This window comes from Stenella coeruleoalba (genome assembly GCF_951394435.1).
Source record: "Stenella coeruleoalba genome assembly, chromosome: 1".
In the NCBI taxonomy this organism is placed as follows: Eukaryota; Metazoa; Chordata; class Mammalia; order Artiodactyla; family Delphinidae; genus Stenella; species Stenella coeruleoalba.
In genome coordinates this window covers 105328015-105353107 of record NC_137169.1, presented here as the reverse complement: position 1 = coordinate 105353107, position 25093 = coordinate 105328015, and the positions used below count along the sequence as shown (strand labels likewise).

General features: G+C 42.0%; 1 protein-coding gene across 1 annotated transcript in view; it reads left to right on the top strand.

The window, feature by feature from the left end:
• Window positions 1-10451: 10451 nt before the first annotated feature.
• NOTCH2 (notch receptor 2) overlaps window positions 10452-25093 on the top strand; it is a 177485-nt gene continuing 162843 nt past the window's right edge. Inside the window, exon 1 of the mRNA XM_079932106.1 lies at window positions 10452-10791. Coding sequence (XP_079788232.1) covers window positions 10719-10791 — 73 coding nt within the window. The 5' untranslated portion in view covers window positions 10452-10718. The remainder of the gene's footprint in view (window positions 10792-25093) is intronic.

Genomic DNA, 25093 nt, shown 5'->3' with positions numbered 1-25093 from the left:
CTGGAAGCTGGGAGACCAATTAAGAAATCAATTGTGTCAAGTGCTGCAGAATGGTCAAGGAGAATGAGACTGAGGAGTTCACTGGATTTGGCAGTTGAAGGTCTCTGGTGACCTCTAAAAGTAATTGCACTGGAACAGTTCAAGCAGAAGCCAGGTTACTAAGCCAGGGGTTTTCAAAGTGTGGTCTCCAGACCAACACGTCAACATCACCTTGGAACTTGCTGGACATGCAAATTGCCCAGCCCCACCCAGCCCCCACCCTAAAACTCTGGAGCTGGAGTCCAGAAATTTGTTTTCAAAGGCCCTCTGGGTGATTCTGAACATGCGAAAGCTTGAGAACCAGTGGCCTAAACAAATCTTTCTCCGTCTCTTCTCTAAGCATTCCTTACTAGGAACCCTATCCTTCCAATAACTGAGCTGTCTGCTATTCCCTAAAGAATTGTTAATCTTATGGTTTCTCCGCCCTCTGCATAAGCTGTTTCTTCTGTCAGTTGTGTGCTCTCCCCAATGCAATATATGTACATATATAGTGTCTACCTGGTGATATGGAATTCATTCTGCAAGGCTTAACTCAAGTGTCGCCTCCCTCAGAAGTCTTTCCAATATTCCCCAGGCAGCCTTTCTACAGATACTTTTTTGCACATATTACTATTATGCGACTTGTTTTATTGTATTGTGTTGTTTGCTTTACTATCTGTCTTCCCCACTAGCTGGAAGCCCCTCAGGAGTAGGGACTGCCTTGTTCATCTCTATTTCCCCATTGTTTTCACATAGTAGATGCTCAACAAATGTAGGGAGAGGAAGTTGTCGTGGGTTGAAGAAGTAAGAACAAAAGGGACAAACTACTCTTTGAAGAGGTTGGAAAGTGCAAGGAAAGAGACATGTGCCTGAGCCTACCACAGAAAGTACTTGTGCAAGTGTGAGCTAAGGCTGAAGAAAATTGTTGGTTGAGAGGATTAAGCCAGCAGAGAGGGAGAGATGAATGAGAATGACAGTGGAGGCAGATGGATAACGAATGCCAACATGGTTTTGGAAAAAGCAGAAGGGGATGAAATCAATGGCTAGTGCAGAAAGATATTAGCATTGGAATGGAGGAAAGGCCTTTCTCTGAGATACAAGAAAAGGAAGTAAAGGTGGGTGCACAAGAGATAAGCTGTGAGGTTGAAGGGAGAGAGGTTGGGGAGTTTTTAGATGGCCTGCCAGTATAGAAGTGGGGAGGACTAGGGAAGGTTACAGGGGAGGTGATGTTTGAGCTAGGAGATGTCTTTAAGTGAAGTGGGAAGTAAGACCTTTTGCTGGGAAGGAAACAGGGAACAGAAAGAGGCTAGAGGACAGTGGGAAAGGTTTGTAAAAGCTATGGAGGTGTGGTAAGGGGCTGGGGGGAAGGACTGAGGTTAGAGAGCAGCAGCAGGGGATTCTTTGGGGCTGATTCATTTCAGCTGCTGAAGGGCCCACCCATTCACCCCACTGGCTTTGGCAATGGAAGCAGTATAGGTGGGTTGTCTGCAGAGGCTGTTTCTGCAATAGGATGGACAACTCTGGCTACAGATCCCGACACCTGCGTAGAAAGCATTCTAGCTCTCTATGTCATCAATGCTGTCATATACTGCAGACAATAACCATGTTACTTTACATGTGATAACTATGTAGCTCATGTAGCAACACAGGATAAGCTTTATGCTATGTGAATTAGCTGAGAAAGCAGGATTGATTATAACTATTTGAAATGTGCATATGAAGGAACAACTGAATAAAATATACCAAAATGCTATCAGTGGTGGTATTATAGGTGATTTTCCTTTAATTTTTAAATAAATATATATTAAAAAAATATAATATATATACATATATATTGTTTATAATTTAAACAATGATATGGCAATAAGTAGAATTGGTTCTTTCTCTACTGGCGTTTTCTTTCATTAGGTACACATAGAAGGCAGTATTTCAGAAGAAAACATTGTAGTGTAGAACCAACCGGCAGAATTGTCTGACCTTCTCTTATCTCGGGGGCAGAAGCAGGGAAATGAAGTCCTCGAGATGTCCCAGGGTTGGAGGCTGACAAGCCTGATTTTGGGCGTCATGCTGTAGGGGAGCACGAAGGAAGTATGTGATCAAGCCCTGTCTCACAAAAAGTTTGGGAGACCAGGCTTAAAACAAATGACAAGAGAACAGCTTATACGGTGCTCAAGTGGATGGTCTGAACAATGGATGGGATTGGATCTCTCAGGCAGAGGCCTGTGGGCAGGCATATATACCACGCAGAGGTCAACTGTGTGCCACTGGAGGTGGTCAGCTACCTGGGCTGTGCCACTGCTTAGCAGGTGTGTGATCCTGGGCAACTTCTCAGGCTTCACTTTCTCTGCAACGGTGGGAATACTAATAGCTACTCATAAACTGGCCAGAGCATTATAAACAATGAAGTGGGTAAAGTGCTTAATACAGTGCCTGACACACAGTAAGCTGTCCGTAAAAGTTCTGCCATTATCATTATTAATGATTGTGGTTATTATTACCCATAAATATTTATGATGGAGGGAACTGCTTTAGAGTAGGGGCACTCTGAGTTATTTGGAGGGAATTCAGGGAGGTGTCCTGAGTGAGGTTCTCTTTTACCTCTACAATAGTGCTGTGGGTTCACCCCAAGCCTTCAGGAGGGAAGAAGGAGCTGTGCAAGGAGGAACTCCACATTGGTTCTTCTTTTGCTAGTGTTCATGCTACTTCCCCACTTCTAAACAGGTGCATATTACTCCAGAGCACCCTTTCACCTTCCTCTCCCACTCTTCTGTTTTTCTTGTCTTCAACTCTTCTTACTTCCCTTTTCTTCTCAAAACCCCAAGTGGTGGATGAGCAAGGAACTATACTATATTTTGCATGTTCCAAGTTGGCCTTTTCAAAACTTGAAGTTTGTCTACTGATCTCAGCACTTGGAGTTTACAGAAATCAGTCTGTGTTCACCCTATCCACTCCTTCACTTACCTACAAATATATCTATACCCCTAACCATTGTCTTGAGTAAATACTCTTAAATGACAGTCATCAGTAGACAGGCAGGTATTCCAGACCATAAGAGTTCAATTAAGGAAGGCTCTTTTGAGGTAACTGTTATCTTGCAAAAGAAATCAATGGAGATGTGAACTGTCCACAGGGCTCTTCTCAGCGATGAGGTGTACTTTTCTGGACTCAGATGTAGATCGTAACGGGGGGAACATTCTCTGTCTTGCTAGCATCTGTTCTTCTTTTCTCGCTTAGACTTTCAGGAAGTGTGATACGAGGGAGGGAGTCAACGGTTTGAAAGAAAAACGACCAGGTCTTTGGTCTGAGCAAGAGAACAAGTATTCATCTTATACTGTTCTCAACAGAAATCAGAATAATTAAAAACAAAAACAAGTTGGTATCCAGCAGATTCACCTGCTAAACTCCAAGTTCACATTCCTGTCCACATTGGCAAATAATAATGATATACTCTCAGCTTTGTTGGAAACTCTATTGGTATATTTACAAGGTCATTATCTTCAGCAACAGATACCTGCTCTGAGCCCAGCAATTACCACCTCTGTCTCTGTACACATTAGCATGCATACACACCACTGATTTGTACTTTCCTACAAAATTACTCTTTCCCTTTTTAATTAGAATGTCTTCAGAGCAAACCCCATTGTTAAGGCCATGTACACTTCCATTGTAAATACCTGTTGCCACCCATTAATTACCTCCTGATGAATTACTTTAGAAGTTTTATTTTTATTCTTACTTTTAAAAGTGGGATTTCTTTTGCTTACTCTCGATGCCCCCGTCCTCACACTTAGCTAACTATTTTGAATTCCACATAAGTGGACTTAGATGTGATCTGCACTCAGTTTAAACATTTTGCCAAACTTTAAGGTGGAAACTTTCTGTATGCCTGGACCTCACTGCTCAAGAATTTCTTGGCTAATTGTGAGGGAAGAAAATAAGAATGTTGGGTGGAAACAACTGAATACTTTCTGAGAACAAAAACCTTAACACTTGACAAATATCTGGAGTTACATAACCATTTTAGTGACTGAAATGCTGCAACTCATCCAATAATATCGTGGTTCGATAATTACACAGTTGTGGATTTATGCTGCTCTTGAGTTGGGGTGACATCCTGGTACATACAGGTCAATTCTCTTTTACATCATTATGTATAAAAAGTATACACCCACTTAGGAATTGAAGCATAAAATACTTAAAAGAAAATTTTAAGTCAGGTAGTACTAAAGTGAGCATTCCTATACTAACCTTCCTGCTTATCTCATGGATAGCAGAGAATTTTGGATTCCTAGTTAAGTTTCATAGGTGACATTGCCATATAGTACACAGAGCGCATGCATATGACGAAGATTTAATTATAAAAGGACAATCTTAAATTTCCCTCTCCTTGACATCAATTAAATTGAGATAATCACATTCCTAAAGGGGCAAACATATGCCAAGAAGCTCACATGAAGATTTCTTATATTACTCATCTGGGTCTATGTTCGGTTGAAGGGTCTGACTGGCTCCTAATTCTCAGAGCTAGTTTGAATCTTGAGATCAATTCCTGCCTTCTGGAACTTGTCCTCTGTTTGGCTGAACTTGCAGACCTCTCAGAATGTGTCTTTATTGGACACTTATTCCATGCAAGACATAGAACTAACTACTGTGGGATTATAAATATGAATAAGAAATAGTTCTTGTGTTTATACTGCTTACACTCCAGTTGTATAGGCCACCTCAGGTCATTTATATATTGCTGGCTGGAGACAGGGCGAAATGAAAGTGGCCTTAAAATTAATCACAGTGCTCTCTACTTTCCCATAGTCCTGTGCTTTATCACTGTTGTAGTTATGCTGTTTGTATGTTGGCCTCCCACACTGCACTGTGATCTCTGGAGAACAGGGGCTGGGTCTGATTCCTGTCTGTACTGCCACAGAGTCAAGGACATGCTTTGCAAAAGGTAGGCTCTCAAAAAATGCTTTTAAATAAAAGAATCCATTCGCTTGCTTAGGTTTCCTAGTTACAAGTGGGTCAGCTTGTCCTGTACCGAAATGGAAGTGATGAGAATCTGTGCCCAGACCTCTGCCCAGAGGTCCCTGCACTAAATATCATCTTGGATATGCTTCACAGTTGTGCAGGAAGGGACAGTGGAATGTGACTGAATAAGAAATCGGAAATATTGGGGTTTTGTCTCAGCTCTGTCACCAATTACTTATTTAACCTTAGGCAAGACACATGCTCTATCTCAGTTTCTTCATCTGTGAAATGGGGATAATAATGACTGGCTTGGCTATTCCCCACAACTGCTTTGAGGATCAAATGAGATAATACACTTTAAAGTGTTTTGGAAAGCCTAAAGTACTGCACAAATGCAAGGCATTATTTTGCAAAGAAATCTTTTTTTTTTTTTTTTTTTGCTGTACGCGGGCCTCTCACTGTTGTGGCCTTGCAGAGCACAGGCTCCGGACGCACAGGCTCAGCGGCCATGGCTTACGGGCCCAGCCGCTCCGCGGCATGTGGGATCCTCCCGGACCGGGGCACGAACCTGTGTCCCCTTGCATCAGCAGGTGGACTCTCAACCACTGCGCCAAGAAATCTTCCTTTTAATTCCTGTTCCACAAACATTTCATTACGCATCCCTGGGTTATATGGTGAGATGTATGGAATAGCTTTATATGTCAAGCTATGAAGTGCCTTGATACATCAACCTATGCTTGATAAGAACTCCAGAATCTCTTCTTCAACATATATAGTGTTTAGCTGATTTAGCACTGGATTTTCCAAAACACCGAAACTTTCTGTTAATATTGCACCTCTCGCCAATTCATATAGATATATATGCTCCTCATTCCACATTTATTTAAAACATGTATTGTTGAGTATGTATGTGCACTAACTACTGTGCTACAACTGGGGCAAAATAGACAACACAGGATCTCTGCTACTGAGGGTTTTTTCAGCTTATTGGGTTTGAGAGAATAGACATGAGAACAAGTAGGTGCCTAATTCTGATTTGTCTTGGGAGGCAATTTTATGTGTGAGTTATAATTAGTAAAGACATATATGTATATTTTTAGTTTTGACAAAACCAAAACTAGTGGTGGCTTTTTTTTTTTTTTTTTTTAGATGTTTGGGGTAGGAGTTTATTAATTAATTAATTAATTTTTGCTGTGTTGGGTCTTCGTTTCTGTGCGAGGGCTTTCTCTAGTTGTGGCAAGCGGGGGCCACTCTTCATTCATCGCGGTGCGCGGGCCTCTCACTATCGCGGACTCTCGTGTTGCGGAGCACAGGCTCCAGACGCGCAGGCTCAGTAGTTGTGGCTCACGGGCCTAGTTGCTCCGCGGTATGTGGGATCCTCCCAGACCAGGGCTGGAACCCGTGTCCCCTGCATTAGCAGGCAGATTCTCAACCACTGCGCCACCAGGGAAGTCCTAGCGGTGGCTTTTATTCATGTTTTTCTACTACTAATGGTCTATAGATTTTAATTTGGTCTTGGAGACTGATTTTTTCCCCCGGATGAAAGTTTGTGGGATCTCACTTTCCTTTGTATCAGTCAAGCTATAGAACTTTAAGGAATAGCAATAGCTCTGCTTAGTTATAGGATCACCTGAATGTTTTCCTGCCAATTTCTCCTATACACTAGAATTTGCTTTGACTAGAAGTACTGTTCTTGGGGAAGGTCATCCCCCAATCTAGTTGAGTAATTAACCTGCTGAGTACATTTTGGGTTGACATCGCCAGGTACATCCTGGCATCTTATGTCCTCAGATGCTACTCATGTTTTGAGACACCACCACTAGACCCCCGGCTTCTGATAGGAATCAGGGAAACAGTCATCTAAATGCACGCAGTGGAATTTGGGTTTAGCTAAATTTCTACTTTCTACTATGGGAGAGACCCATAGTAGAAGGCATATTTCAGTGCAATTCCATCCTGCTAATCAGTCAGGCTCCGCCCAACTCTCCTTAAAGCAGTCAACAGCCCAAGTTGCTACTGCTAAACACAGTTTTTCCACTTCAGCTACACTGCTCCTTTGCCTGCTTATCTATTCCACCAAACCTCCTTTTCCTTCTGTATTTCCTGTATACAGGAATAGCTCATAATACCTCAAGATACTGAGGTCATTGCTGACTCCTTGGTCTACCTTTCCTCTCTCACCTAAGCAATTACGAGTCTTAGGAGCCAATGCCTATCTTTTCTGCACGCCCACAGCCCCTGCCTAACTTCTTATCTTCCCACTGTAGGGAACAATCTCTCATCTCTATTGTTCACCTGCCTCTACACTCATTCCCTGTGCTTGAGACACCTTAGAACTTTAACCATGTGAAATCACCTCTTCTTTACCTCATTAATCTTCTGGTCCTCCAATTCTTAGTCCAGCTGTTGAGGTCTTCCAGGAAGCCTTCCCTGACCACCCCTGGGCTGGGACATGACACACAGTCCCTCAGCTGTGAATGTTCAGCTGTGAACATTCTACTTGTCGCACTGGATATTAATTGTCTGTTACTTCTCTCTCTCTTTCTTTATCCCTCAACTCCTCACACAGGATCTGGACCATGGTAAATATTCACCAGAATGCCAGTTGATGGGTTGGACTTACTTGCTCTCATCTCTCAGTCTTTGCTGATTCCAATTTCTTCCCTTGATTTTCAGCTCCCTTTTTGTTTCATTTTTACCAATTTATATGCATAACTTCCTTCAAAACACGTCCCTTCAAATAGCTCTTCCGTCATAGCCTTCCCTGACTTCCATTCATGACATTTATTCTTTATTACTTTTGTCCTTATGGGGATGCACGCCATAAATTTAACTTAATAACAAATCCAACAAAACTTACATGTGAACAAAGTAATTGCTTTCCTTGAGACAGTCACCTTGAGAAATCACATACATATTTTAATAATGTTGTCGTAGCTACAGTCATTTCTGGAGCTGCTCTTTGGGGGTGATTACTTTTACATTCTTCTGGATCTATTAATAACGACAAATCAAATCTTTGCAGGTGATTTCAAAAATCTGTATACAGCCAGGTCATTATGAACTCTATTTAGTGAGTAAGGTGAATGATCAAGCTGGTAACCCCACGGGTCAACACCTAAAAAGTAATTTAATCATCTTTTTACTGAACATATTTGTACAAGGGAAATTCCAAAACTATTTTGACTAATTATGTTATTTTTGAAAAGAGTTTTTAGCATCCCAAGCTGACTACTTTCAATAATAGTACTTGCTTCTCTATTATAAAGTGCTTATTAAAATCCAGTTTGGAAAATCATAGGCCTATGATCATACTGACTTGCACTTGTTTGGTGTTGTTTTACATTCTAGTTCTTATGTGATAGATACTGGGAATGAATAAGGCCATGGTCCTTGCCCATACGGCCCTCTTAATCTGGTTGAGAAGATAGAAATACAAACGGTCCTGTGTGAAAAAATAGATAACAGTGTAAGATAAAGAAGCAGTACAGTGGAGGGACTGTCCGTGAGGGATGGAAATTCGTTACAGTCTCCGTAGAGCCTTCTCAGGACTGAAGGGTGAGTGATTAGAAGTTCACCAAGAGGAAGAGGGAAGGGGACTACAAGAGTCATTCCAAATCAGGGGACAGAAGGTGCAGAGACTGAAGCAAGACGATATGTTCAGGGGAGTCTCAAGTCATTCAATACTGTTATTGTGTAAAGTTCACAGTGCGGGCAGAGAGGACAAGATCTGGAGCCCTGTGAAGTAAAGGCCTTATGTTTACCATTTGTAGAAGTTTGGATTTTATCCTGCAGGAGCCAGGGAGAGGCTCTGTGGGTAGGATTCCCCTTCCCAATAGGATCATAAACTCCCACATCCAACTAGTCACATAGGTTTGCCTCCCCTCCCACCTCCCACCTCCCACCCCCCTTTTTTTTTCTTCAAGATTGCCTCAGATCCATTCCCTCCTTTCCATTCTGGAATTTACCTCATTACTGCAGGCCTTCATCGCCCCATGCCTGGACTGTCTCACAAGCTCCTGACTGGTCCTTGGACTCCGGTTCACCTTTTGCTCCTGACAATCAATTTTGCAGAGGATTATCAGAGCAACTTTCCTTTCCATCAAGTCTCACTCCTGTTCAAAAACCTTCAATGGTTTTCTATGACCTGAGAGATAACTGTACCCCCCATCCCCTGCTTGTCATTCAAGGTCCTGCATAATCTTCTGCCAACCTCCTTTCCCGCCTTGACTCTGGTGGGTCGTTGCTAATAGTGCCGGAACTCATCTACTGACTTCCTTATCTTATTTGCTTTTAATGATGGCTTTCCCCTGGAATGTTATGCTCACACAAACTTTTTGATTATTTCAGCTCTTTTCTTACAAATAGCAAGCCCACTTGTACCCATACCTGATCACATTCCCCACTCTCCTGCTGAGGAAGTAACCATTATTCTGGTTATAGTCTTCTACCATATACTGTGTATTATGTATTCATAAATAATATATAGTATTGTTTGGAAAACATTTAAATATACAGAAATGGTATACTTTATAGTTCCTTCTGAAATTAGTTTTTTTTACTATCTTTTTATTTTTAAGACTTATCTCTATTGACATATATGAATACAGTCTTTTCAATTGCTGTATTGTGTTTCATTTTACAAATATACCATACATTATTCATCCATTCCTCTATGGGTGGGCATTTAGGTTGTTTCTGATTTTTAGCTATTATCAACATCTTACAATGGGATATCCTTAGCTGATCTCCTTGTCCTATACCAATTTTACTAACTTTTCAAGATCCTGCTCTCATTCCACCTCCTTCACGAAAGCCTTCCCTGAATCCTGCAGCCCGCAGCAGCAATGTCTCAGCCCTCAAAGCTAGCTTGTGCATCATGCGACTTTAGTAACAGTCCATTGTGCCGGGCACACCGCTACGCAAAATAAGGCGCCTAAGAAATATTTGCTAAACGACTGACTGACTGACTGACTGCATGAATGAATGAATGAATGAAGGGTGCAACCCCAGTTTATGGCTCTGTTCATTTTAAATGGACTTTGGCGTCTTGGCCCGTTACCTTCTTTGACAGCACTGGTCCCTCTCTACCGCATTCCTCTTGCTGGCCCGGGAGTGTGTGGATGGATGTGTGGGGTGTGTGGGCGAAACCTATCTCACTGGATGATGTCTGTCGCTCCGGCAAGTTCAGGATCTCGACAACCCTAGTGATTCAAGTTCAGGGTCCTAACACCCACCCCGTCGGCTGAGGTCGGGCCCCGAGAGACGCTCCAGCGCCGATCGAGTTAAGGCGCGTCGGGAGCCGACGCGGGTTGGCGAGGCTGGAAGGGGTGTCTAAGACTCATAGTAGATCCCTCCGCGCGCAGCCCGGGCCGGCGCTTCTTCCTGCGGGAAACCCCTGGGTGCTGAAGGCGGCGGGGCCTGGCCGCGGCGACAGCGGGGCGGGGTTTGCGGTGGGAGGAGGAGGCCGAGGCGGAAGGACACACGAGGTTGCTTCGCTGCACACCCAAGAAAGTTTCAGCCAAACTTCGGGCGGCGGCTGAGGCGGCGGCCCAGGAGCGGCGGACTTGGGGTGCAGGGAGTGGAGGCACGGAAGCCCGAGCTTCGGGGCGCAGCGCTAGGCCGTGAGCGGCAGAAGCAGGAGGAGAGGAGGAAAAAGTGGGGGCTCCTCTGTCGGGACCCCCTCCCCATGTGGATCTGCCCAGGCGGCGGCGGCGGAGGAGGAGGCGACCGAGAAGATGCCCGCCCTGCGCCCCGCTCCGCTGTGGGCGCTGCTGGCACTGTGGCTGTGCCGCGCGACCCCCGCGCTTGGTGAGTATCGGGGCGTGGGGTGCTGTCCCCTGCGCCCCGTTCCATGCCCCTCCGGCCCGGCCCGGCCGGCCACCTGGGGCGACCCTTCCCACCCTTCAGTCCTCCACTCTGCGAGAAGGCCGGGCTCGCCGTCGGCGTGGAGTGAGGCCACTTAGTTCCTAAAGTTTGGACATCATCGCCCCCCCCTCCCTGGGCGCGCCCCCTCCCCCGCGCTCCTCGCCGCCTCCTGCTCCCCTCTGCCGGTGGCCGCACGCACGCCTCCTCGGCCGGAGGCGGGCAGCAAGTCTCAGAAACTCCCTTTCTGGAGCACTTGAGTTCGGGGAGTTGGGCAGTTTTGCCCACTTTGCTCCGCGTTTCCTGGGGTCGAGGGAGAGCCAAGGGCGGGCTGCCCGGGACAGCCATCGCCGGCCGCGGAGCGCAGATGGGCTGAGCGGAGGAATGCCAGATCCTGGCGTGGAGGGAGCGGGGGCAGGGCCTCCAAGGCCAACGGCTTACACCTTCACAGCCAGGCTTAGCTTTGCTAAGAGGAGGCCCACAGTCTGAGTGGGTGGGTTTGGTTTGGATGGGGACAGGGTTCTGCGGCGCGCCTGAGTTCTGACACTCTGAATCCACGGTCCCCATGAATCCGGTGTAAAGTTTTGCTCGAGTCTTTGAAAGGTGGAGGCAGGAGCAGTAGGAAAACTGGTGTGGCTGCTTGCTGAGCCACATGATTTAAAAATCTCCACTGCTGTTATTCTTACCGAGGCGCAGAGCTCGGGCGCTGTTTCAGAGTCTGTGTCCAGCCCCAGGAATGTGGTGTGACGATCACCAACTCCTCCAACCTGGCAGCAGCTTTTGCTGTTCTTTTGGCATGGTTGGAGGTGGGGCGGGGGCGGGTGAGGACCAGTGGATACGTTAATTCAAAGTGGTGCCTTCGAAAGCTTCTTTATGGTTGGATATTTGCAACAGTCTTTCTGAACACGGTTGGATCAAGGAAAGGAAATCGAATCATATCTTACCCATCCCACCCACACTCTTAGATTGCAGATTTCTTCAGACTGTTTAGTGGAAAGAGCTTGGGCTTTGGAGCTCTGCTCTTTAATCCTGGGTTCAAATCCAGCTCTGTTGTATGAACTCACCAATAAAATGGGAATGAAATTACCCAGCTAATAGGATTAATTAAGAGAATGTATATTAAACCCATGACAGTCAAAAGGTATTCAGAAAGTCCTTTCAGGGCAGGGCTGTGTTTTTTTTTTTTTTGAACTCTCTGATTCCAGTGGGATGGTGGCTTGTGCATGTTTGTTGAACCGAAAGGGGCCCCTTCTTTTCCTAGCCTAATCTGAAGGAAGATTTTTTACCCTTACCAAGAAGACTAGTACATGATCTATGTCTCTTTGCAAAGAGAAAGTTATGAAGATGAGCTTCAGAAAACTTTGCTTTTTGTTCATTGTTAACAGACAGTCGACATGCCAATCACAGATGTTTAAAAGACATCAAGGTTATTTATCACAGTGCTGGGTTGTTCAACACCAACCAGATCCTTCTTGGAAAGTTCAAATTCCATACACTTCTGGGTCCCTCAGAATTTCAGAAGTGGGCTAGGGTGCTGTGTGATGATGAACCAAAGCTTTTGTTTCAGAAGCGTTTAACAAAACACATATGATAGTATTTTTGCCTTTCCTTTTTCTTTGAGTGAAAGTTCTAGTATAAGTGTAAATTTAGGATAGAGAGGAGTATAAACAATGGGCTAGTCCGGGGTTATAATCCTTGGTCTACCATTAGCTTGTTTTAGTAAATAATTTAATCTTCATGGTCTGTTGTCTCATCTATGGAAGAGAACCAAAGAGATCACTTGCTTTAGAGAGTTGGAGGGAATAATATGTTTGCAAAGCGATTTGCTAAATTAAGTGTTTAATGATGAGACTGATGTCAGAAATAGGATTACTCTGACACACAAGGTTTCTCTCATTCTAGGACCTATACTTCTGCACTGATGAGGTATTGCTCTTACTAGCCAGCTTTTAGGTGGACAAGTCGAGTGTTAGTGTTAGCTCAAAGGATAGGATTTAGGTATTTTGATTTTTAGGTGTTCTTCAGATGCTAAACTACACAAAAATAGAAGAGATTAAAAAACCTGTTTATTGGTACAAATCTTGAATCTTTTCAGAGTCTAGCAGTGAAAGCTGCTTGAATCTTCTCAATTTATTATCATTGTGTTTCGCCAAGGTACCAATTATAACACACCCTTCCAAACTTTTGAGTGTTCCTGTATTTGGCTAGTGGCCAATTGTTAATTTAAACATCGCTGAGTTCCTAAGGCAAGGAGCTGTCAACCCATCTGTCTGATTGTCTAAACAGCTATCAAGACCACCCCTTGCTCCTTGTTTTCTTTTGCTTTGCAATGGGAAGTGACTCCCTGGTTTTGCTGCCTGCTAGATGATTTCTCAGTTGAATTCTTTGCTTGCTTTTAAAAAAATCACCAATTGTTTTTTCCTTCAGATGGAGACAAAACTTACCCTAAAACTGTTTTCCTTTTTCTTCTTGTTCTCTCTGTATTGTTATTATTTCTTGTTGGGGAAGAGGGATGAAGGAGAGTGATTTTTTTTTTTTTTTAGTCTCTCTTTTCTTTTTCCTGATTTTTTGATTCTAAAAAATATTTGCCACATCTTTTTGGCATCTCCCTGTGCCATTCCCACTCTACTGCCTCTCCTGTGGGCTTCTTATAGCATAGAGGAGTAACTTTCGGTTCACCTGAACTATAGTTGCTGACTTCAGGAGCCTTAGAAAATGTTTAAGTTCGGTGGGATATGCTTGGATGCTTCAGACCAGCCTTACAATACATTTTAAAAATATCACACCCGCAGAAATTCTATTTTGCCCACAAAATTTGCATTGATCTAGTTCCCACTCTCCGATGCCATTCCTAGTGGTCTTCCTCCTTACCCTGTCCACGGCAGTAGAGCAAAGCTCCACATCCTGGCTGCTTCAAAATCAGCTGGGGTGCTTTTGGTGCAGTAGATCTGAGATTCTGTATTTTTCAAGGTTTACAGGTGATTCTGATACAGTAACTTGGTTGGAACTCAATGATATTTCATTATTCTGCCTTCAGGTGAGTATATGGGGTCTTTCCTTTTTAATTTTAATAATTTCCAGAATGGGCTGAACCTTAATCAGCCATTCCAGTATTTAACCCTTCTGACTCCCAAAGGTTTTGAAAATTGCCAGCATAAAAGCTATAGAGTATAATACTATTTCTTCTTGTTCATCTGGGCACAATGGGTCCACATTGTCTCTTTAGAAGGGCTTCATATATTTGCAGGATATTATTATAAATGGCCTCCTCCCTTTCTTCTCTCTTTTTCTTCAAGCTTCATTCATATGTATCATTTTTGGACAGTTTGTCTGTTGGTCCTTAACGGTTTTAGAGCGAAAAATTCTAAGCAATGGTTTGCATGAGAATATACTCCGAGGTTTTACATTATACTGTGTGTACGGTGCTTATTTAAGTGCTTCTTTTCTTGACATCTCTGGATGCCGCAACTTGAACCTTTTATTTTACTTCCACCCTTTCCTTATTCTCCTTCTCTCTTCTTTCCTTTCTCTGCAAATGACTTGAAACCAAAGGGTTTTCTTTTCCTCTACTTTTCTTTCTTATCGGGCTACCATATGCATTGTATTTTGGGCAGATCACTGGACTAGAAGCCAGAAGACCAGAATTCTCCTCCAGGTCAGTTATTAATTAGTCTTGTGCTGTTGCTGGAGGGGCACTGCTTTGGTCCTCCGTTTGCTCGGGCACTTTGTTCATAATCACTGAGCCAAGACTAGAGTCGAGACTAGAATTTCTCTCTTCTGGTCCTCAGTCTAGTGCCTCGTCCATTCTCCACACCACTTGCATCTCTTGTACAAATGAGCTCATGTACACAAAAGTACTTAGCACTTCCTCAAGTGCTTATTGTTAATGTGTGCCTCTTGAGGAAAAGAACTGTGTCTTTTCAGTTGTGTTTATTCTGATGCCCCCCCCTTGTACCTAGTATGGTGCCTTGGCATCTAATTGGCACTCAATAAATATTTGTTTAATTGACAATTACTTTTAGTCATTTTCTTATTCTGGACTACTGTGGTACTCAAGTCAGTTTTTTAAAAGACAGTATTTGCAAGAGTTATTGTTTACCTTACATTTGGGGGAAGAACCAAATTTTTCCCTTCCCCAGATGTTTTATTTAAACTTGCCATTTTGAATTTCCCTCTCTCTCTCTCTCTCTGTGTGTGTGTGTGTGTGTGTGTGTGTGTGTGTGTGTAGTTTCTTCTCTCTCTCTTTTTTTTTTTTTCTGATCACTTCTGACCTTCATAAAGGTCACTTTTACTTTGGAATTTAACCTCAGAGGTGCTGGCACCCACCCCCAGCCTCTCACTTGAGTTGCTCCTACTGCTTCCTGTATTTACTATATTACTGTGGCAGCAATTTCTATTATTTTGTCCAGAGTTGCCACACCTGACTGTAATTTGGACATTTTGGGGACTCTTGGAATATAGTGTTTTTAAAATTAGAATTAAGAAAAATTTTTTTATTTTACATTGGAGTGTAGTTGATTAACAATGATGTGTTAGTTGCAGGTGTACAGCGAAGTGATTCAGTTATACCCATCCAAGTATCCTTTCTTTTTCAGATTCTTTTCCCATTTAGGTTATTACAGAATATTGAACTGAGTTCCCTGTGCTCTACAATAGGCCCTTGTGGGTTATCTGTTTTAAATATAGCAGTGTGTACATGTCAATCCCAAACTTAGAATTAACTAAGTGTGTTTAGATGATTATTTTGAGTTTCTTTTTCATCCTGAGCTGGATATTGCAAACTTGTACTAGACTGAGAGGATATTTACATTAAGTGTATTTGTTTTTTCCCACCAAGAGGGTTCCCTTGAAAACCACCACCACTGACAAGCAACTCTAACAGTGAGACATGATAAATAAATTTTTGAGAGAATCATAGAGTGTGAGCTATCTCCAAAATGAAATTTGTTCCTTGAGGGCAGGGACCATGTCACACACATCCCTTCTCCGACCTGTGCCCAGCATGCAGAGTCAGCTGGGCAGCAGGTCCTGGTTAGAGCACCTGTGACTCCTGCTCTGTCCTCCCCAGCTTTGGGACATTCTGAAAGAGCAATGGTGAGTCAGGGGTGTGTCCTTATACTCCTTTCTCCTTTGAAGAGGAAAGATCAGTTGAAGGCTGACCCCACCTACAGACTTGTATGCTGTCTCTTTTTATTAATTAACGGGTAGCTGAAATTTTCCTCTTTATTGGCTTATGTATTGGGAGGAACTTTAAAAAGTTCACCTAGTCCTATCTTTCCCGTGCTGATTCTGATCCTCTCACAACATCCTGGTTAAGATGTAGCCTGCCTTTTTTCTCCTTGAACACCTTTTGTGATAGACAGCTCCCTGCCTTCGGAGGCAGATGAGTCTAGATTTGGACAGCTGTAATTCTTAGAAAGATCTTTTCATATTCAGCTGTAATCTGCCTCCTTATGACTTGCCCCCATTGGCATTCTTCTCAGGCATTTGTCTCAAAGAGTCCTGAGCCCTTTGTGGGTGACAGGGATCCAAAGGTACCCTTTACTGAACTGACACCCACCACTCCGTAGAAGGAGTTAAACTCAGTGAGGAGCATGAAGATGATCCCGTCTGGGGTGATTGTTTGGGTTAATCACCTCAGCCCTATGTGTTTTATACTTCCCTGCCCAGAGGGGCACTTGTGGGAGGGAAGCGTTTGTTGAGCAGTGTTCCCCTAACCTCTCTTATAATAGGAATACCTGGGGTCTTCTCCTGGAGATTCTGATCCAGTGAGTATGGAATAGTGTCTGGGAATTTGTATATTTAAGAAATAGCCAGGTAATTCTTACACTAGGGAAGTTTTGGAATCACTGCAGAGTGAATCTAGGGAAGCCAAGGGCTTTTTGTTTTGTTTTTGTTTATTCTTTGATAGTGCTAGAGGTGGGTTGCTTTGACTGCGTTCTGTGGTCATTTTCTTCCCCTGCTTCTTACGGAATGCCTAGCTCACCAGGGAGAAGGAAGCTGCTCTGGTGTCCCCATAAGGCTAGTAAAGTTGTTTTGTTGTAAAAAAAAAAAAAAAAAAAAAAGTTTTTTTTGTGATCTGTCCAAAGTCTTAGGACTGCCATGTGTATGTCATGTATGACTTTGGTGGAAGCCTCCTTATCCCTCCATCAGAATGTTACCTGAGATACCAGAATACTTAAAAGTTCCACAGACTTTTTGGTGTCCATTAAGGAATTCTGTCCTCAGCCCTTGTGAATGATGCTGTCTTTGAGGATGTCTGCTTTGTTAACCTATGAACACATGTCTGGTGCAGGGATTTCCCTCAGATATGTTAGTGCCAAAAAATATAAAGGTCACTCATTTCAGGCAGTCCTGCTTTGGTGGGGTGTCTGGGCTGCTGCAGCGAATGGAAGAAGGAAGGGAGAATAAAGGAGGAATGGAGGACCTCTTGAGCAGAACTGAGCAGTCTGCAAGAACGGGCCCAGGAGTGCTCCACTGACAAAGACACTTGGTCTTGCTGTTCTTTTTTTTTTTTTTCTCTTTTTTTGCGGTACGCGGGCCTCTCTCACTGTTGTGGCCTCTCCCGTTGCGGAGCACAGGCTCCGGACGCACAGGCTCAGCGGACATGGCTCACGGGCCCAGCCGCTCTGCGGCATGTGGGATCTTCCCGGACCGGGGCACGAACCCGTGTCCCCTGCATCGGCAGGTGGACTCTCAACCACTGCGCCACCAGGGAAGCCCTGGTCTTGCTGTTCTTGATAAGAAGAAGGAAGTGGCTTCAGATCTGAAAGGATATGCTCATGGCCTCTGGATGGGACAAACAGCAGTGTTCGTTGGCAGTGGTAGGAAGTTGGCTGTAGGTCTGTTCTTTCTTTTCTCCTCTCCCTTTTGAAGGGAGGACCAGCTTTGTGGCAGAAAATACATTGTGACTTTAAAAAGAATAGTAAAGCCAAGAAGGTGGGATGAAAAGCCATAGCTAGGAATGAGCAAAGCAAAGCAATTATTGTATTAATTTACTTATATATGTAAATATATGTTTCTATATAATACTCTAGTAGGAGCCCTAGCTATATTGGCTCTAAGATTTATTGCCTGTGTAGCTCTTCTCTCTTAGTGGTGTGTTAGGGAGGACTGTGGTGTGTTGTCATCCTTAATTTGTGTGTTTTCCTTAGTATCATGTGGTAGGGAGTACAGGGTATTTTACTTTTCTAGCTGTGTGGGAATCACTGACCAAATGGAAGATAGAGTCCTGCCCCCAAGGAGCTGACATCATCAGGGAGACAAGACAGATGAGCACACAAAATTAGGAACATGAAGTACAGTTATTTAGTAACTTATCTACACTCTCTGAGAGCAGTTTCCTGTAGTCAGGGTGACTAAGAGCTGTAGGGTCTGAGGGAGGAAACTCTAGGACCACCAGGGAACGGCGACCCCCAGCTCACCCCTGCTGGGCTTGTCTGCTGTTCTCCTCTTTCTCTGTTGGAATTCAGAAGTATCAAAACTTGACTGGGAAAAGACAAAGACCCCTTGTTTGGTGGGGGTGTAAATATAAATTTGGCACCTGCTGTGGTGTCTTAGTGGGTTTGTGGCAAGAGAGAGGGCTGTGTTCTCAGTCCTGGATGCTGACTGAGCCTGATCTAGGACAAGTTAAGGTGGAAGGGGCTCCTTTGGAAGATCGAGTTCTCAGTGGCAGTAGCTGAAGGAACTTCTCATCACAGTCAGGCAATGACTGAGGTGTAGCGTGGACACACCCCGAGTTGCTGCCTCAGGTGGCATTGATTAATCATGCTGACGTCTCCCTCACCCTCTTGTGCTTGTCTTGGCAAAACCCTGTCCTACTAGCCCCTCAAAGTTTGGGGTTTACTAGATGATTGGACAAACTCCTGGGAGGTCATTTTACTGTCCCTTGCCACTCTTGAACTGCAGGCGGGTTACCATGTTCCAGTTCCGGTGCCCTTGCTCTCCTAGTCATGCGGTGAGGGGCCTGTGTCTCTCTTCCCAGTGGACTGGAGCACCTTCCCCAGAGGCCTCTAGGGCAGTTTCTGGTCTTCAAGTCATTTCCTTCTGCAGGATATTGGCAGTGACTCTGGTTCTTTGAATGCCTCAGCCAAATATCGTGCCAAGGTGGACTCATCATCTCGCAAAGACAGGTTGGATCTGTGGGTGTTGCAGAACCTGTTTCTGGGTTAAGGGTAGCGCTCCCACCCTCATATATTTATTCATATGAAGAAAGCGTGTGTGTATTTTGTGAGGTAAGGAAAACATGATGATAATATTTTGACTGGAGTCAGATATTGTCTCCCTAATAGTCTGTTGTCTTTTAACAAATAGTATCCCTTTAAAATACAGTTTTGCTTGCTGACTAAAGTGTTGTACAAGAAGCTGTGGTTACGTTCTAAAGTATACTACCTTGTTCAGAGGCAGGTGCCTTTTGAAATTGTTTGCTTCTTTTTCATCTCTTTTTACTCTCTCTCTTTTGTGAGGAGATTCTGGGAGGCTTTTAAACCTCAAAGATTAAATAGCCTATTTTAACTAGTACCTAACAGGGAGAGGTTGCTGTGTTGGCATACTTATCCAACATTCAAATAAGAAAAATTGAGAACTATTTATACACTAATATGTTCTGTTGAGTTTATGAATATGAATAATAAGAAAACTAGATAGTGCTAATTTGTTAACTTCTCTGAATGGTTAATGTGGTATGCTGCAAAGAAACTTTTGTTTAATTCTCTGCTTTCACATGCTTTTGTTTGTCTCTAAAGTGTGGAGAGTTATTGAAGTTTGAGGACATCTATGTTTTGATTATTACTTTTTACTATGTTTTCTTTGCATAGAATATGCCTTTACTTATTTGCTATATCTTTTTAAATTGGAAACATGAAGGGTATTTACTTTATTACAACATCTAAAGCACTTTCTAATCTTTATGAGGATTATTAGAGAAAAAAACATATTTGTAAATCATGCAAGTTTTGGATGTTACTATATAAAGTAAGTAACAATATGTCATGGCTCCTGTGACATAAACTTTCTAAGACATTTAAGGAAAATGGTTGTAACTGAAAACAAACATTGTTACATTTTAAGGTAGGGTTGCATCGCAACAGAATTATTCCTTATGTTTACATGTAATTAACTCATATTTACACTTTGTTGATTTTCTATGGCACCTTTATAAGATTTTTTGGGGGGAGGGGGTTTTAAAGTAATTACATTTAAAGATAGTTAAGGACCTTTGAAAAGTCTAGAAAAGTGTAAGAAAAATCCACAGTCTTAACCACTGTTAATATTTTGGTGTACATCATTTGGTCTTTTTATCTACTCTTAGTTTTAAAAATTGTATATTTATAATGTATATACAGTTTTCTGTTCTGCCTTTCTTTGGTGATTTCTCCTTTGCTTTGGTTGCATATTTGGCTCCATCTTTTTTTTTTCTCTATATAAATGGCACTGATCTTCTTTATACAAAAATTTCCCTCTTTAGGATTTTTCCATTAAGCTAGATTTCCAGAAGAGAAATTACTACCTCAAAGAGAGTGAATTTTAAAAATTGGGAAATAGAATTTTTTAAACAGAAAAACATAAGAAAAAATTAAAATCTCCAATAATCCTATCACCTCCAATCAAAACCCACACTTGCTATTCTGTTACATTTCATACAGTTTTGTTTCTGTGTCTCTTACTATAATTAGGACTTTAACATATTACAGTTTTACCATATACTTCTGCACCACTTAAAATATTGTGAACATTTTCCCATATATAAATATTTCTTTCTTTATTTTATTTTTTTCTTTCTTCCTTTTCATTGAGTATAGTTGATTTACAATATTGTGTTAGTTTCTGGTGTATAGCAAAGTGATTCAAAAAGAATATATATATATATATATATATATATATAAAATCTTTTTTCAGATTCTTTTCCATTATAGTTTATTACAAGATATTGAATATACTTCTTGTGTATAAATATTTTTTAAGAACATGGTTTTAAAGGCTGCATATTGTTCTATCTGAAGATTCTATTATATTTTATTTAAATTGAAATCTATTCTTAGTTCCCAATTTTCATAATTTGTAAATAATGCTGTGATGAACATTTTACATATAAATCTTGATAGGAATATTTATTTTCTTAACATAAATTCCAAGAAGTCAAACTATTGTATTAAAGAGTGTGGATCTTTGTGTGACTTTTGATATACACTGCCAAATTTCCTTCCATATAGTTTGACCAAGTTATACTTTTATCAGCAGAATATGAGACTCTCAGTGTTTCCAGCCATTGTCAACACTAGTTTTTATTTTTACAACTCTTTACCAATTGGGTAAGTGGTAAATGCTACCTCATCTTAATTGGTCTCTCTGCTTACAGTGATGTTGAATGTTTTTCATATGGTCAGTAGCCATTTGTATTGCCTTTTCTTTTTATTTCTTTATTTTGGTATATTGTGTCTTTTATTCATCAAGGTATTTAGTTTTTGGTTACTGATTTAAAATATTTCTTTAAATATTAAAGGTATTATCTCTTTGTCTATCTTAAATGTGTCAAAACATGTATGGACACGTTAAACTACATAATATCAAATTGCTACCAATATTGATATCAAAAATTTATTTGATAGTTTTTTAAAAAATCCTTTGATTTCTAATGTGCTTGGCCAATTTTCTATGTATTTGTTAACTGGTGTTTTCTGTAATTACTTTAAAATTCTAATCTGACTGTATCATAAATCAACAAGCTGTCAGTTTTATGTGCCCAGAAAATGCACATTTACTTTAATACCTTATAAAAAGATGCTGGAAAAAAAACAGTGTATTCTGGAGCCTGATAAGTGATTTTGGTGGGTAGAGGTTAATCTGCTTCTGTGTTGTCTTCTGAGATATCCAAGATCTTGGAAGTGTGTAACATCCCATTAGGCAGGGCTAATATGCACTATTAAATCTGATATTTTGGCCTAATTGATAATTGTGCAATGGTCTAGCCAGTCAGTTTGGTCGGCCAACAGGATGACTAAGATTCCTTCCCCTCTCCCTTCACCAAATTGATTAGTTGTGGGACAGAACTGACTGAATCAACCTGTTGTTTTGGCACCCCACGAACACCACCTGTTTCTTAGCTTTCTCCCTCCAGCCTCCCACTGCCCTAGTGCAGTGCTGTGTGCACAGTGGGTAGGAGATCAGTGTTGTTGCTGAAGAATGTTGCAATAAAGAAGAGTAGATTTGCTTTTTTTTTCCAAGCTTGTATGTTCTTAAGGCATCCTGCTGCTTTTGGCATAAGAGTTCCAGCTGAACTGCTCTATGTGGCAGCCCTGTAGGTCTTAAGTATTTGATTCAGAGTAATTTCAGGCAATATTAATGCTTTCTTAAGTATCATTGGAATTTACTGGGCTGTTTGTTTGCCAGCTATTACCGTATTTAGCATGAGGAGACCTGGGGAACAAGGACATTTCTGACCAACCAAAGAAGGAGACCTCTCTGTAAGATTGCAGCTTTTTTTTTTTTTAAGGTGTGGTTAAGAGAAAGACAGTTAGATTCCAGTTTGTGTCCCCTGGTCTTTGCCCCAGCCACAAAATTAACTTACGGATGGGAAAAGAGGCTTGATAGTGAAGCTCTTTCTCATCCTGAAGTCTAATACTGTTTCTGGGAGGAAATTAGAGAATTCTTACGCCTGGACTGTGCACGGAGAGGCTTAATCAGCAGGTGAAGTTGCTGATTAAAAACATACGTTAATGGACGTTTATTCTCATCTTTCCTCTTGAAGGCTTATTACTTTTCTGCTTTGTCATGATCTGAATTTATTTTGGCCCAATCCTTTTCTCCATCCTACTTTTGGGATTAGCAGCCTTCCCTCTATGGCTTAAAATTTCTCTGCCTCAGTTTTTCCATTTTAAAGATGAAGATAGTATTTGAAAGGACCACTCGATACAATTAACATAAAACGTGAAACAACCCTAACATTTACATAGCAATGCAGAGTTTACAGAACACTCTTACACAATTGCCTCCTTTAATCTTTACAAAATCTCGGTTGAAACTGAGCCTCTGAGGGGTTAGTTGGCTTGTATACCATTGTTCAGCCCTAGATAATAAGTAACAGAGCTGGGACTTAAATTTGTGGTTTGACTTTTAAAACCTCAGCTTTTTAAAAAAAATTGCTTACTTCTTACTATGTGTCCGTCCTTCTCCTAGGGGCTTTACATATATCTCCTCATTTAATTCGCGTGGCTATCCTTTGGGGTAGACAGTAATTAGCTATATTACAGGTAAGGAAATCGGAGCTTAGATTCGCAGCTTTGGGTGTTGGGGCCAATCATGTGGTTAGTGAGGGATGGAGCGAGGATTCAGACCTCTGGCTCTAGGGCCTCTGCAGTCAGCCATGGCACTTTCTGTACATTCACACGATTACCCTGCACAACAACCCTTTGAGATGGGGAGTAGGGGAAACTGAGACCTGTAACATGCTCAGGATAATGCAGTTAGTAAGTGGCAGGTTTGGAATTGACTGATTGATTGACTGATTGTTTTGGTCCATTTGTCTCCCTAACCCTTACTCATTCTAGTACACTGAAAATGCATGTTTTTCATCATAGGTTCTCTGAATGTAGGAGCCAGCTGTTAGGAATCATTTGTACCTTCTGAATAAACGGGTTGATTTTAGTTGACTAATGGCCCTGGGCTTCTCTCAGTTGATTTCTATCATCAGGACAAGCAGACTGAATTTGGGTTGAGAAGAGGGGAGTTTCCATTAAGGATGTCTTTAAGCCAGAATGGGCCACAGCTATGAGCTCCTCAGCAACCTGCTCTCAAGAGCAATGGCCCAACTCCTAAGGGCTCTGCTTGGGGACATTTCTCTTTGTGTTTTGAGAGACTTCTCTTTGAGAAGGAGTTGTCAGCTTAGAGGGAGAAAGGGCGGGGATACACAGGGCTCTTAACTGACTAGCCCTGTGTCCCTGTTTCTTAAGCACTCTATGCTTAAATTTCATTATTTATAAAATGAAGGTAATAGCAGCGTGTAATTGCTAGGGTTGTTATGAGGATTAAATAAGTTAATCAGTGTTATATTTGTAGTATGGTGCCTGGCACATAGTAAGAGTGCAGTGAATAGTAGTTATTGTTGGTGGTGTATTTTATGTTGCAGTTTAGACTGGCTTTTTGTTGCTTTCACTTTAATTTAATCAAAAGTGGATGAGTGATTCAGATCCTTGGTGAGAAATAGGAGCTTCATGTTTGCAGCATGTAGACTGTTCACTGGTTTCCCATGAACCTGTAAATATTTAAGGGTATTATATTTGAGTCTGTTCCCTTAATGGGGTGTATCTTCAATTTGGAGAATTTGTCTACTATACAAATTGTATTGATACGTATTCAATCATTTCCCCCTTATTTATTCACCAGACATTTGTGGTTGGATTATGTTTAGTACAGAAACTATGATTTTTCTGAGGTGTAGCTTTGAGGACAATATCAGGTCCAACACTCTTGTTCCCCCCTTCCCTATGATATGATAAACATCGTCATGTGCCATCTGGTGTCACCATGCATTTGATGTTTTAATTAGCCTTATAGCACTTAATGGAATCTCTTTGGAATAATAGAAATACCTCATGATCTGTTATTACACCTTTAGGGGCTCCTGGAGATTTTGGGATCTCGGGCTGGGAACCACCCATCTAGTCCATCGTTGTTTTACAGATGAGGAAGCAAAGCCCAAGTGACTGGCCAGAGGGCCCAGAGCTAGGTCAAGGTTGGGGCCAGAATCCAGGCTCTCGTTTTCTAGTCAAGTGATCTCTCCTCTATACTCCTTAGTCGAATGATGTATCAGTATGTTGACCCTCTGATTTTTGAAACCTGAAAAGGGAACAGTGAAGGAGTGAGAAGGGTGGGGGAGGAGAGAAGTGTGACTATATTGTAAATGTCAGTGACAGCAGAGAAAATATTTGCCTGTGAGACCCTGCCTGTCCCTTTGGACTTCTTTGTAGTTAAGACAACCCAGCAGGACTGGAGTCGTTAGTGATTCAGAATTGGATTAGCCAGGACTGGTGGAGTAACTTTCTCAGAAAAGGGTTTCATATTTTAACATTTGTTTCCCATGACAGTTTACTTATTCTCAAGTTTTGGCAGCCTTGAACAAATGGTTGTCAGGTTTTTTGTTTTGTTTTGTTTTAAGACAAAACTCCAAATTTTATTTTGCCAATTTAGTAAACTGTATTCTACCTACCACTCCCTTCTGCTCCCTCTGTAATTATTTCTAAGACTTTGTTTT